The following is a 14505-nucleotide window of genomic DNA, read 5'->3' as shown; positions in this document are numbered from 1 at the left end:
CTCTGGCTTATGGGCCCAGCATGAATCTACTGCACCCCTCTACTAAACAAGGAACGGAGTTTACCATTGACAGTAGGATCTGAACCAATGCAAGGATAGACCAGGCGCAGTAGCCCATTGCCTTAAACGCTGAGTCATCAGACCAATATATTTTAATAACATAATTGAATCAAAAGACTTAGCAGAGAATGGTTTCGATCCGTCGACCTCTGGGCTATGGGCCCAGCACGCTTCCGCTGCGCCACTCTGCTACCCTAGGATCTCTGGCTTATGGACCCAGCACGTATCTACTGCACCCCTCTACTAAACAAGGAAAAGAGCCTACCATTGACAGTAGGATCTGAACCGATGCAAGGATAGACCAGGCGCAGTAGCCCATTGCCTTAAACACTGAGTCATCAGACCAATATATTTTAATAACATAATTGAATCAAAAGACTTAGCAGAGAATGGTTTCGATCCATCGACCTCTGGGTTATGGGCCCAGCACGCTTCCGCTGCGCCACTCTGCGATCTCTGGCTTATGGGCCCAGCACGAATCTACTGCACCCCTCTACTAAACAAGGAAAAGAGCCTACCATTGACAGTAGGATCTGAACCGATGCAAGGATAGACCAGGCGCAGTAGCCCATTGCCTTAAACACTGAGTCATCAGACCAATATATTTTAATAACATAATTGAATCAAAAGACTTAGCAGAGAATGGTTTCGATCCATCGACCTCTGGGTTATGGGCTCAGCACGCTTCAGCTGCGCCACTCTGCTACCCTAGGATCTCTGGCTTATGGGCCCAGCACGTATCTACTGCACCCCTCTACTAAACAAGGAAAAGAGCCTACCATTGACAGTAGGATCTGATCCGATGCAAAGATAGACCAGGCGCAGTAGCCTATTGCCTCAAACACTGAGTCATCAGCACAATATATTTTAATAACATATTTGAATCAAAAGACTTAGCAGAGAATGGTTTCGATCCATCGACCTCTGGGTTATGGGCCTAGCACGCTTCCGCTGCGCCACTCTGCTACCCTACGATCCCGGGCTTATGGGCCCAGCACGAATCTACTGCACCCCTCTACTAAACAAGGAAAGGAGTCTACCATTGACAGTTGGATCTGAACCGATGCAAGGATACACCAGGCGCAGTAGCCCATTGCCTTAAACACTGAGTCATCAGACCAATATATTTTAATAACATAATTGAATCAAAAGACTTAGCAGAGAATGGTTTCGAGCCATCGACCTCTGGGTTATGGGCCCAGCACGCTTCCGCTGCGCCACTCTGCTACCCTATGATCTCTCGCTTATGGGCCCAGCACGTATCTACTGCACCCCTCTACTAAACAAGGAACGGAGTTTACCATTGACAGTAGGATCTGAACCAATGCAAGAATAGACCAGGCGCAGTAGCCCATTGCCTTAAACGCTGAGTCATCAGACCAATATATTTTAATAACATAATTGAATCAAAAGATTTAGCAGAGAATGGTTTCGACCCATCGACCTCTGGGTTATGGGCCCAGCACGCTTCCGCTGCGCCACTCTGCTACGCTAGGATCTCAGGTTTATGGGCCCAGCACATTTCTACTGCACCACTCTGCTACACAAAGACTTTGGCGTTATGGGCCAAGCATGCTATTACTGTGCCACTCTACTATACAAGGAAAAGAGTTTATCACTCATTGTAGGATTTGAACCGATGCAAGGATACACCAGGCGCACAGTAGCCCATTACCTTAAAGTCATCAGTACAGTATATTTTGTTATCATTATTTAATCAAACACCTTAGCAGGGAAGGGTTTCAATCCCTTGACCGCTAGATCATGCGCCCAGCACGCTTCCGCTGTGCCACTCTGCTACAAACGAAAGGATTACTACCATTGACAGTAGCATATGAACCTGAGTAGGGACCCGGGAGCAGATTTTTCGCCCATTTGCCTTAAAATGCTCAGCCAGTACTATAATAGTGAATTTTATTGAGGATAATCTAATCAAACTGCTTTACAGAGGACAGTTTCAATACATTGACCTCTGGGGTATGGGTGCAGCACACCTTTGACCCCCAGCTCTCCAGCACCTGATGTATCAAAACAACATAGCCTGGAGGTTTTGATCCTATGTGGGGGATACAGCAAGAAATTTCCTGCCCCTAATCTTAATTACTGAGGCAGTACCACTATGGCATATTTGATTTTCCTTGGGATAATTTTCTGAAACATTTAAGGCTATTTTCAGAAAAATAAGGATTAAAATTTATTTCAAACTCATGGTCATTCTGATTGGAGAACTGATCCTCTCAGCACCTTTGGGCCCAGTGTTATGCTTAATACATGCCTGGAAAACCATCCCTAAATACAGCCACTTCCTTTCTCTGGATAATACCTAAGTTGCATGGTGATGTGTATTATGGGTCATGTAAACTGGATGAGTGATGCACAGCCAGCCACAAATGCCTGACAGGTCCAGGAGATGCTCTGATAAGGAGCCAAGCTGCGATTCCTTATCCTCTCCCGCTTGGGAGGTAGACAATGCAAGTTGTGCTGGAAAACTCCCCCTCAAAATCGACCAGCTACAGAGGCTAAATTTGATAACAGTTTCACAATAATTCACTTTATTTTATCTTTGTGCAACTAATTAGGTTACTGACCTTCATTTGGCTTTTCACAACTCCCTATTTGTCCTTAAATTTATGCAATCAAGGTATGCAGAATGTGTTCCGCTGGACATAAAACCAAACGCATCCAAAAACTTTGTGTGACCCACCTCCACTCTCTGCTGCCCAGTGTCAGGAGAGCCAGCGAGGAGCACTGGCTGACATGAATGGTATATCCCCGACATCAGAGGTACCCCAACAAGGAAGGTGTCAAGCGAGGGCAGGGAAGCTGCAGGGAACACAGCAGGCAGACAGGATGTGCCTAGTGCTTGTTTATAAAATGGTCTAAATAAGCATGCTATCCATCTTTCCAATGTTGCATACGCTATCCACTCAATATAACCACAACAATGTCATGTGACACAAGAAAGATAACTGAACACCTTCTCAATTACCCATATTAGCATTTAAGTAGTAATCTGAATACCTATTGAGACATACTATTGCACCTCTGGGGCCTACCTGCAATTTCCTTCTGACAGAGGAAGGGATATTGTTCGCCACACGCCATGCTCCTCCACTGCCCCACGGAGCCCAGTGCCATCTGTGTGCAGCCACCCTGCCTTCCATCGCCTTTCTCCCACTCCTGGCTGCTTTCTGTTGTCGCTTGGTACAATCCTTTCCAATCACTGTCCACCAGCCATACCCACAGAGAAGCCTCCCTACATAGATACACATATGCAGACACATGGCCATCCTTAACTGCAAAATCTACAATCTCAGAGAACAGTTCTTCTATTATTATGTATATTATTTTCATTATACCTTTAGATAGTCAGATAGATATTCAGAATTTCATATTTTAGATATTCAATGTACCTTAGATATTCATTATCATGGTACACCTTTTCAAAACATTACATTTGTATTCACATGGGGACCTGTGTTACAATTAAATTAAATGTCCATAAGTTAATACGTTTGTGGCTCTAAGTTCCAACAGCAGTTGCCTTCCTTTGATTTGATGCTACAAGCAGCACACAATGCAATATTTTAAATACTTCTCCACTCTTGTTATGTTCCCCAACACCTCCACGGGATTCCAGAGACAGAAAATGAAAGTCAGAAGTCAGGTACTCACGAAGGAAAGGAGACTTGGATAAAATCCTGCTCTTCAGCACTGTTGATCCTAGCAAGGTCACCTCCTTCCGTCTGTCGGCAGACAGTCTGCGCCTCCGCCCACGAGGATGCCAGTGTGTTCAGCCAGTAGCAGTGCAAACTGGCCAGATGGACCCAAGCACCCTTTGGACAAGGGTACTCATCTGGTACAATAAATATACACGCAAAAAGTGACGTTACATTTAACATATACACGGTATTACATCAAAATTGCATTTTTAAAAGAAATTATACTATACGGCATTTGGTGTTATTTTGTTGCTACATCCAGACGTAAATTTATTTTTAAATACATTAAAATCCACATACTACAGGCTGAAAATATAATGGACTGAATATCTTCTCGTTAGTGATACTATCCCTGGAAAAAAAAACTCCAAATTTAACAGTATATTCCTTAAATGTTACCAAATACTTTAAAAATAGTTCTCCGAGTATTCCTGATTGCTACCCTGTTCAATTACTATATGTAAATTAGCCAGCTAGGTCCTGTCAGTTGGTGTCACACTTTTGGAAAAGTGCCTGGCCACAGAAGAGATGGCCTACCAGCACGGAGACCCCCGCCGAGAAATCGTGAAGAAAACAAACAAACCTTCACCACAAGCAGTGCTTGCTACCGCAGTCAGGATCCAGATGAGCTGAAAGTACTTTTCAACAAACATTTTTTTAACACCGTTGACAAGGCAACCCCAACTATAAAGGTAGGAAACACACCACAGCAGTTGTGCGAAATTTCAGATTCGTAAGCAGCCTCAATTGATAGTTTATCACCCCGTCAAGAGAAGTGAAGCACCGCTTTCATGCGCTTCTCCCTCCTTTCCATCTTCCTTTATATCTGTTATTCCTCATCGTCTTTCTGCTGTCTGCCTTTCCCTTACTTGTTCACCGCTGTCTTTCTATCATTTTTGCTTTTGACGTATTCTACTGCTGTCCCCTCACTTTACTCACCTCATTCTATTTTTCCTTCTGTCCTCTCCTCCTTTCTCTCTCTCTCCCTGTACTCGTGCCCTCTCCCCCCAGATGACCTATCAGCATCAAGGGGCCTGTATTTAAGAACACTTTCTTCTTCCCAGAAAAGGAGCTTGGCACTTTTGTGCCTTTTGGTCCCACAGCAACAAGAGTCCAGAGGCTGCTACTTCATTAGCATGTTAAAAATCCATGCTTTTCTCACCTCCTCACTGGACATGCCATTAAAACCCTTCTAGAAGTACAGCTTCATTTAATGGCCTGAAAAAAGTAAAGACAACATAAAATATGGGTCTGTGTGCTGGTCTACAAAACTATGGCAGCACAGCCATTGTTGTGCAGATTTCTGTATCTGGGCAACCTGGTCCAAAAGAACAAATTCTCACATAAAACACTTTTTGTACTTAGTTGTTGCAAGCATTTAAAAGTCTTGCGTGACTGGACAGTAATCTAATTTATACTATCCCCAATTTAGACATCAGAATGTTTAAAAACCAGGTATATAATTAGAGAATGAAAATTCTTAATTATGCTAAACAAGAAGCACCATCCCATGAACCAATTGGCATTGCTATGCAACAAAATGGATAAAGTGCTGTGTGAGATTAATTGCCTTTTTGTCCAAAGCATTCTTGGCCTGTGAAACAGATTCTTAGTTTATACCACAAAAAACTGAAGACGATGGACAAGGCTAAACACTCATTAAGTAATAGTAAGGGCATAATTCTATTAAACAAAGCCAGAAATACCTTCTGTTAGCATGAACCACTTGCAATTCTGTACTGGCACAACAGTCCATACACTTAGTATAAAGTCTTGCCTTTGGTTAAAACACTGAGACTGAAACTGAAGATATCTCCCTCAGTCAAACAACAGTGCCAGTCAGAAAATATCATAATCTATTGTCCACTATCCAACCAAAAACCAGCACACTCCGCTTTGTTCGCTGGAAAAAGAAAATTGTTGGAAGTAGTTTAGTTCATGGGATACGATCAGATCACCGCAGAGCCCTGACTAAACTTGAGAACACCTTTAGACTTACCAAAGATTGCTATCAGAAATGACTAAGGTTTTCTTTGCTACATTTAAACTGTCATCAATCTAAATGTTAGCCAACATGCTACTCAATGATTAAATATTTAGTATCTGTTTATTTATGCATCACTTCTAGGTAACAGCAGTTTGTTCTTCTGTGGGGATTAAATCAATCACCATAGATTAATGTTAATACCTGTTTCATAACTTTCAAAATGGGGCAGATATGATGAGATTTGGGACTGCGGGAGCCTCAGGCAGCTAACAGATCATCATATTCTTGGTTTTAGTGTGGCTTTTATTCCATTTTGAACCACTGTTGTGAATCTCGTGAACAGTGAACACATATAATACACACAATAAATAATTGAAATTTGAAGGTTAAATGCCACATCACATAACATTACAATCTGTCATTTAACAACTGTCCTCCATGTTGCATTTCTAATTACATCTAAATTGGATTCACATCAAAATGTTGTTTCTGATTCATGTTGCTAAACATCTTCACTTTACAGTATCCTTGTCTGAATTTGTTGCTCATCTGATTTTGCATGTCTGTTTCTCCAAGTACACTTGAAAGTCATACTGAGTTTAATATTCTCTCCTGCTATCCCTAGTCTCTCACATAAACTTTACCTAAATTAGTTCAAATGCCTCTTTTTGGGAAATGCCCGACTCCTCTGTCATGGCCCTAACAAGCCACACCTATCCCTCTCATCTTGCTTCTAGTTCATATCCCTTGTGTGGAAACCACTTGCCATGCCCTGCTCATGCCGATCCTCCTATTTAAGTCCATGTCTGTGTGTTTTGCGTGAGTCTGGTCATTAATGTTGTGAAGTCGTTGTTTGTTCCTGCCTGTCTTAATCTTGATCAAACTCCGAGTTGACCCAATTCTTTGAATCCTGCTTCTGTTTCCCCAGTCCATGCCCCGTGCGACATGACATTACTCCTAGCGGTCTCTCATTAGTTCCTTCGTTAGTCCTGTATGTATGTGCTTCCCAGTCCTGTTTTCCCCGGTTCGGTCATTGATGTCGAAATCTCTTGTTGCCTGTGCCCTCCCTTGTTCCACTCCTCCTGATTTGATCCCTCGCTATCCTGTTTATTTCCAGTCTCTGTTCTTTGAGTTCAATAAACTCCCTTTTGGTTCGCTACAACGCCTGCCCTCAAGTCCTTCTTCCCGAAAGTCGTGACAAGGAGGTCAAAAATACCAGACATTTCAGCAATGGCAAAAGATATCTCTATGGTGATGAGGCCAAATTAGAAAGGTTCCACCTCCACTAATAACATTCTTCTTCTTTAGCAGCCCTGATGGGAAAAAATCTCAATAGAAGCACTGACCTATTGCCTTACAGATACAAAAGAGAGGTGAATGGCATTTGGACAAAAAGTGCAATTAGTTTCCATGCCTAGTCTGAGAGCCTTTACCCCAACAATGTTCAACTATTCAAATAATTTTATTGGTCACCCTCCAGGCTGGTGTAAAATAGCTGTCACAATAGAGGCTAAAGTAGGATTTGGCTGCACAGAATGCACAGAGGTTTTCACATGTGGAAAACTTTAGGTGGATTTCTGTTGGAAACCCAGTTAACAAGATGTGACAAGTGATGTGTTCCTTCCAAATTATGGCAAAACATTACTTCCATTTACTAACTGCCTATATGTGCTATTGGCAATTAAACACACTTCTTTAAATAAATGAGGCAAAATGATCACATAAAACTTTGCCAGGAATTTTCCTGAATATTTCAAGCACCCTTGTTTTTTCAAATGGTAAAAACATTGCAAAAAGTTACAAAATATGCAAACTTGAGGGCTCAATAACACCTCCAGTCTGTGTTTTTCTAAGCACACACACACACACACATATATATATATGTCATGTTTTTCCTGTGTTGAAGAATATATTTAGTGCAGTTATTTATTACTGCCTTAATACTGTGACAGTAAGTCAATATTCCTGAGGATGTGCAATTAATTTGAATTATACTCGCTTGTAGGACATTTCCTAATAGGTACATAATTTAAGTTACATAATTATGCATCTATAACCCTCAAGTAAATAAATTGTTTCCAGAATTGATGGATTCTATATTTTATGCAATTTATGACTATAATGAACATCTTGGGAGTGTGGCAGATCATTGGTTAGCATTGTGGCTCCATTTATCCAAAGCTATAGATTCATTTACTGCCCTGTAGCTATGTGCGAGGAGCTCCTCTCTGGAATTGTGCAGCTTGCCTCCTGCAGTATGAAGATATCTCAGGTTCCTAGGCAGAAGGTCCAGGATCTGTGACCTTGCATCAAATAAGTGGTTACAAAAGATGTATAAAACATTGTGATCCATTAGAAGGGAAGTCTAAAGACTGTAAGTCCCATTGCATTGAATTAAATGACACCAATAATTTGAATATGTATAAAAAAAAAAGATAGGAGTTTTTTGGACCACCACCAAAGACTGCATTAGAAAGGCCTGGTGCATTGCAGTTAAAATTAATTACATATAAAACATTATGAACAATATATTAAACTTAGAAGGTACTTATAAGGGTGGCTCAGTTGGTGGTACTCTTGTTTCTGACCTTTATAGTCAAAAGCATGAATCCTGCCTCTACTCTGCAAGTGAGAAGATTGAACATTTTACCCATGTTAGGCAGGAGAAAGAAATGTAGTGCTTGTACAGTATATATACCCTTTCACACCACAGGAACTTTTCAGGAACCAGAACCTTTTTCCAGAACCAATGTTCACACCGCAGGAACTCTGCCCGATTGTATAGTTTCTCGGAGGCAGTTCCAGAATCTTTTTTTAGTCCCTACTCCACACTTACCGCTGTTCAGGGTCTGCATCCTTCGAAGGACACGTCGACGTAGCTTGGGTAGGCTGCGTCTATGCCTCGAGAACGAAAGGTGAAAGTGAAATACCTAAAATGTTTTTTTTAATCCCATTAAATTCTCGTAAAATTGTATCTGATAAATGTAAGATTAATAGCCTGATCTTTCTGGTCTTCTGCATACAAACGTTTTATTCAGAGTAGTTCAGGTATAACAGGTATATCAACATAAATAGCAAACTACAGCAATTAAGAAAGTTTTACATAAAACGAATCTAAAGAACAGGTGCATAACAAGAAATAATTTAAGCTATAAGTAAAATTAAATAAAAATTCATAAAATACTATACAGATACAATAAAATGAAAAACAAACGAACAAACAAATAAAACGGATTCTCTCAGGAATCCTTCTTTCCCTTATTTTTTTTCTTCGTTTCAGCCTGGCAACCCACTCTTCACCCCCCATAGCACGATACTTCTTTCGGATGCCATCTTGAAAAATCAAAGAACAGTGACAATTAAGCTAAATAAAATAAATCACATAAATAAAGTTCTGTTAGTCCTATCGGTGTTAATGGTTGTTCATAATGGAAGGAGGACCGCAAGCTATTTGGTAAGAAATGGAGGGTAAAATTAGAGATTTCATTGGCTTGTGGCGCTTGTGCTCTGGGGGCGATCAGCTGTCACACATCTCCCCCTGGTGGTAAGATGGTGAAATGTTTATAATCTCTTCTTAATAATATGATACGTGAATAATTATTGTTTTGCCGCTCTCGTACAGAATGGATGTATGGAACAATAATTTTTAAATGGAAAAACAATTCTGTTTAATTTGTTTGCAAGAAAAAATAAGAATGATAAAGCCGATTGCATCAAAATATTATTCCTAACATATAAAGATCTTCATATTCAAGACAAAAATATGTATTGCGTACTAATAGTTTTCAAATATAATTTACAAGTACAAAACAATCTACAGTCAATATATCATGAAGACTTGAACAAATGAATTTAACACTGAGTACTGTGTTTTCTGATTCTTCGGTATGGAGCCACGATCACCGTGTGACAAACAAATCCAAACATTACTATCTTAATTAAGACAACTGAACTAGAAATCATATTAAACTCAAATAAAACTGTGTTTTTTAATTTAATATATAAAATTTAAAGAGAACGTGAAAAATTGGAGGATGCGGGCATCGATCCCGCTACCTCTCGCATGCTAAGCGAGCGCTCTACCATTTGAGCTAATCCCCCGACAAAAAGTCAATCAACCTATTCCAATGATATACATAAAAATACTGGAACGTTGTTTTATAATAAAATTACTATGCTGTGTATAACATTTAATTAAACCTTACATGTGTGTACGATGTAGCATCTAAAGTATGATTAATTAAAATAGCCTTGCAAGTGTGCTGTTCATTGTCTGGCCGAAATACGACAAAAGTAACCTGCGGCAAAAAAAGGAACGATCCGGAAGTACCATGTGACTTGTATAAGCCAATCGTGTTATTAGCACTCATTGCACACAACGCCCCTTATACATAAATATAGGAAGTGGATGATCGAAGTCCCGCGGTCATCAAATTACTAACAGACATTATACCTTATATTTGGAATCTAATTAACATTTGGGTGTTTCCTTTTAATTGACGTGTAAGTATCATCGGAGTAGTGAGGCATGATCTTTGCAAAAAAATCTGATTCATAAGCTTCAAAGGAAATCAAACTATTCGTGTAAAACATAAGCTTCTTAATCGCAAGTTATTTTGTAAACTACTCTGCAAAACAATAACATTGTGATTAATCGACTGCGGAACAGGGTGATTAGTCCACCATGGCGGGCAGTGTGAACGATGTTGTCGAAGAAGCCCGCCGGCTGTTCCGGAGTAGCTTCGGAGGACTGGATCCGGAGGTGGCTGTGTGCGCCCCCGGACGGGTCAACTTGATAGGGGAACACACCGATTACAATCAAGGATTCGTCCTGCCGATGGTAATGCAGTGTTTTGTAAAAGTCTGCGTGGGTCGTGACATATTCTCAGTTCGCCTACTAATAAGAACTTTTTTTTAGAAGTTTTTGTGGCCCTTTTTGGAAGTTCAGTAGCAATCCAAATCTTCTCACTATGTTGCTTCTCCTGTAAGGGAAAAATAGGAAGACGTGCTTTGTGATACAAGTCCAGGCCCAACAAACTAATAAATGACGGATTTAGTACAAGAAAAGCAAATAGTACATCACATAAATATCATGCTCCGCAACTAAATTTGTGCGGGTACAGTAATTGTAAACAATGAATTAATATCGAAGCAACCTGATACCATTTTGCTTCAACTTTGCAGAGTTAACCTGGAGCAAATAGGTTATATATTATTCTAGTGAATACGGTTCTAAGTGTACACATGGTTATTTACTTTGTGTTTGTAGGCATTGCCCCTTGTGACTGTAATGGTGGGCAGTAAAAGCTCAGACCAGAACGTTTCTATTATAACGCTGACGGAGGCTGTAGAGGACCCACGCAGGGTGGACTTTGTTCTGTCGGAAGATGGAGCCTCTCTGTCTCCAGGGCAACCTAGCTGGGCTAATTACATAAAAGGAGTCTTGCATCACTACAGAGGTATTTCAAATCCCATTTTATTTCTGATAGAAATTTAGAAGTTTTCTAAGTACCTTTCTTTGGGACACATAAGGTGCTCTGATGCTAGTCCAGTCCATGTTTGGAGATTTAGAGGCTCTGTCAGCTATAGTGATACAGCATCCATTACCTCTCTCTACAGCCAGCCCCCTGCCTGGTTTCAGGGCTGTGGTGGCCAGCAGTGTGCCACTTGGAGGTGGCCTGTCTAGCTCAGCCTCCCTTGAAGTGGCAGTGTACACTTTTCTCCAGCAGCTGTGCCCAGGTGAGATTCGGGCTCAGTCTTTCCTGACCCTGTCACGCATAAGGAGATAAAAAAAAAAAAAAATGTGTGCATATCAGTACCAAGAACACAAAGAACGTTCTTCTGTTCTTGGTAAGAGTGTTCTTGCTAACTTATCTCCCAAGAACGAACTTGGGACGAATGAATCATCGGATTGTTGTTGTTTGGTGAGGATGCAACTGTTTGATATTTGGGCCAAGGCAAGAAACTACATCTGTGGATTTTTACCATCCTCCGTACTCCTGTTCTTGAGTATAGGAACTGTACCTCGACAGTGGAAGATGAGGTCAAACGGGTATTTGAGGACTCAAGAGCGGCAAGCATGCATATTGATAAACGCCAATGCTCTCCCCTTTACCCACAGATGATGGAGACATGGTGGCAAAGGCTCTGGTTTGTCAGCAGGCAGAGCATACACACGCTGGAGTCCCTTGTGGAATTATGGACCAATTTGTGTCTGTGATGGCAAAGAAGGATCACGCCCTCCTTATTGACTGCAGGTGTGGGTCATTTCAGATCAATGCCGTCTTCTCCCTTTCAGTCTCACAGTACTTTTAAAGTGTTGCATCCAGTAACGTTGCACATTTCATGTTCCCGTTGCTTGTATAGAACCTTAGAGGGCACACTCGTGCCCCTGAAGGATCCCAAGTTGGTGATCCTTATTACCAACTCAAATGTGAGGCACTCGCTCACAGGTAGCGAATATCCGACTCGACGGAGGCAGTGTGAAGAGGCGGCAGCTATACTGGGGAAGGGGAGCCTGAGGGAAGCCACGCTCCAAGACCTGGAAGGTGAAGAAGTGGGAGATGACTAATGGCAAGCATGGGTGGTACAGCACTGGGAGCGGCAATGGACTTGAAGAGAGGAAGAAAACACTGTAGACAATTCCAAGGTTGTGCCTCTTGTAAGAGGAAAGTAATCATTCATATTTTTCATTCTAATGGTGATTTGTCCCGTGGTGGCAGGTGCCAAGGAGCAGCTGGACAGTGTGACTCTCCAGCGAGCGCATCATGTGATTGAAGAGATTGAGCGCACTGCCCGAGCAGCAGAGGCTCTGAAGCGTGGAGCCTACAGAGAGTTCGGCAAACTTATGGTTGAGAGCCATAACTCACTCAGGTGACAGTTAAACCCACTGTAGTGCAATAATTCCTGTTGTTATTTCAGATGTAAGGCCGAATATCATCTCTTTGCATACAGCTTATACTGGTGTAGTGTTAGTTGAGATTTTGTATGTAATACCTCTAATATTTAGAATCAAGGGCGTATGCTTGGTTTCAATATTGGTAGGGATCAAATCAGCTTTGAACCCCCACATTAAACACACACAGTACTCCCACAATATTGGTACGGACATGTCCCTACTGTGCATACCCAAATATACACCCTTGGGCAGGATCCTTACTAATTAGAAAAATATTATTATTATAATTATTATTATGCATACTTGGAGCTTAGAAATCTATGTTTTTCCATTATTTCATTTCCATTGTTTATTTTCAGTGATTTGCTTTTATATGCACTGTCGCCGTTTTTAAACTGTGCAGTGCTATTATTTTACTAATACATAAGATGCTAAATACTTGAAACTAGTATTTTGCAACACTTGGTACACTGCTTCATACACATGGATGTTATTTAAATTAGTTTGAGCTAAGTTCTGTTTCTTGTGGACCGAGTGGTGGGTCTGAGGCTGGGGATCTGTGCCAGCAATTGGAAGGTAGCTGATTTGAATCCCATGAATCCCTGGAGTGATTCTACTACATAGGGCCCTTGAGTAAGGCCCTTAACCTGCAGTTGCTTTGTTTTGACTATGATGTTAATCTACACCCAGCCCTGCATGCAGGTCCTCCAACTTAGAGGGGAAAAACTTGGGGGGTGGTGGCAGGATTGGCACTCAAGCCACTGGGAAAAAAAAACTCACATAGTTCCATTGGTCTAATGTGGTGCTGAAGTATCACCTACCTCATGGCTGCATTCAGGATCTCAACCCTGCGGTGGGTGCAGCAATGTGCTGTAATCAGTGTGCGCTCCTTACCTCCTCTTAAGTTCTCTCAACAGAAACTGAGAATGAGTATTAAGAGGCCATTTAATGGTATGTGGGGTATATTCGCATGTCTATGGCCTGTAGGCCTATAATTTGACCTTTTCTAGGGACCAGTATGAAGTCAGTTGCAAAGAACTCGACGAACTGGTTTCTGCGACCTTGGAAGTGGAAGGGGTGTATGGAAGTCGCATGACTGGAGGGGGATTTGGTGGCTGCACTGTCACCCTACTGGAAGCTGAGGCTGTAGAGAAGACCATGGAGCATGTTAAGGTTAGTGTGAGTTATGCATTCAACTGGTTTAATTCACTGTTTCTCTTCGTATGGGATGGAATAACTGGACAGAGTGACCTGAATTTGTTTTCCCTTAACAGGAACGTTATAGTGGAACACCAACCTTTTACATCACTACTCCATCAGACGGAGCACGAGTCCTTGAACTCTGAAAACACAATGCAAATCCTACACAATTATTTGAAAACTCTTATCTGTCCATATATATTCCCATACAATTACAGATCTTTAATATGTTCAAACTCATCCTATATACATGAGAAGCTTTACTGTTACAATCATGGTACATTCAATTAAAATTAAACTAATTCAAATTATGTTGATTTACAGTTTTGTTTCACTATAAAAAATTCTTGCACTTTCCATCTCTGGTGTTTGTCTTTTAAGAAGAAAAGTTCCAAACAAATCTACTAAGTATATTAGCCTGCAAAGTAGAATAGTCAAGTGTTTGTTGTACACGTGATCAGTGTAGCCTAGTGATATGTATACTTAAAACAAATTCATCATAAAAATATAAGCAAAAATATTTTGTAGATTGCAATACAATTGTCAAACTGTATACATCGTTTGCACATATAAACAAATACATCTAAATATTTTAATAGCGTTTTACGTGTCAGCGTGATAGTAACATTTTAATTAGA

At 41.0% G+C, this 14505-nt stretch overlaps 2 protein-coding genes and 1 non-coding gene across 6 annotated transcripts in view; 1 reads left to right on the top strand and 2 right to left on the bottom strand.

Annotated features, from left to right (window-relative positions):
- Positions 1 to 8887, bottom strand: part of pkd1b (polycystic kidney disease 1b) — a 64594-nt gene extending 55707 nt beyond the window's left edge. Inside the window, exons 1-4 of one of the 4 annotated variants that reach the window (XM_072712205.1) lie at positions 8606 to 8887; positions 3736 to 3916; positions 3117 to 3316; positions 2765 to 2883 (exon numbers count right to left, since the gene is read on the bottom strand). In XM_072712205.1, coding sequence (XP_072568306.1) covers positions 2765 to 2883; positions 3117 to 3316; positions 3736 to 3916; positions 8606 to 8624 — 519 coding nt within the window. In that variant the 5' untranslated portion in view covers positions 8625 to 8887. Of the gene's footprint in view, positions 1 to 2764; positions 2884 to 3116; positions 3317 to 3735; positions 3917 to 4365; positions 5007 to 8605 lie in introns of those variants that run through there. The other 3 variants (XM_072712208.1, XM_072712204.1, XM_072712207.1) reach the window with 3 other exon arrangements.
- A 910-nt stretch (positions 8888 to 9797) lies between these two features.
- Positions 9798 to 9870, bottom strand: trnaa-agc (transfer RNA alanine (anticodon AGC)). Its single transcript has one exon. It is a non-coding gene; the product is annotated as a tRNA-Ala (tRNA).
- A 278-nt stretch (positions 9871 to 10148) lies between these two features.
- On the top strand, positions 10149 to 14224 carry galk1 (galactokinase 1). Its single transcript, XM_023791181.2, has 9 exons — positions 10149 to 10272; positions 10439 to 10609; positions 11039 to 11228; positions 11389 to 11508; positions 11891 to 12026; positions 12136 to 12317; positions 12492 to 12642; positions 13678 to 13840; positions 13942 to 14224. The coding sequence occupies exons 2-9, from the start codon at positions 10454 to 10456 to the stop codon at positions 14011 to 14013; spliced, it is 1170 nt and encodes a 389-aa protein (XP_023646949.1). The 5' UTR covers positions 10149 to 10272; positions 10439 to 10453; the 3' UTR covers positions 14014 to 14224.
- Positions 14225 to 14505: the final 281 nt, after the last annotated feature.

Source organism: Paramormyrops kingsleyae, chromosome 5 (genome assembly GCF_048594095.1).
Source record: "Paramormyrops kingsleyae isolate MSU_618 chromosome 5, PKINGS_0.4, whole genome shotgun sequence".
Classification (NCBI taxonomy): Eukaryota; Metazoa; Chordata; class Actinopteri; order Osteoglossiformes; family Mormyridae; genus Paramormyrops; species Paramormyrops kingsleyae.
This window is presented reverse-complemented; position numbering and strand designations above follow the sequence as displayed.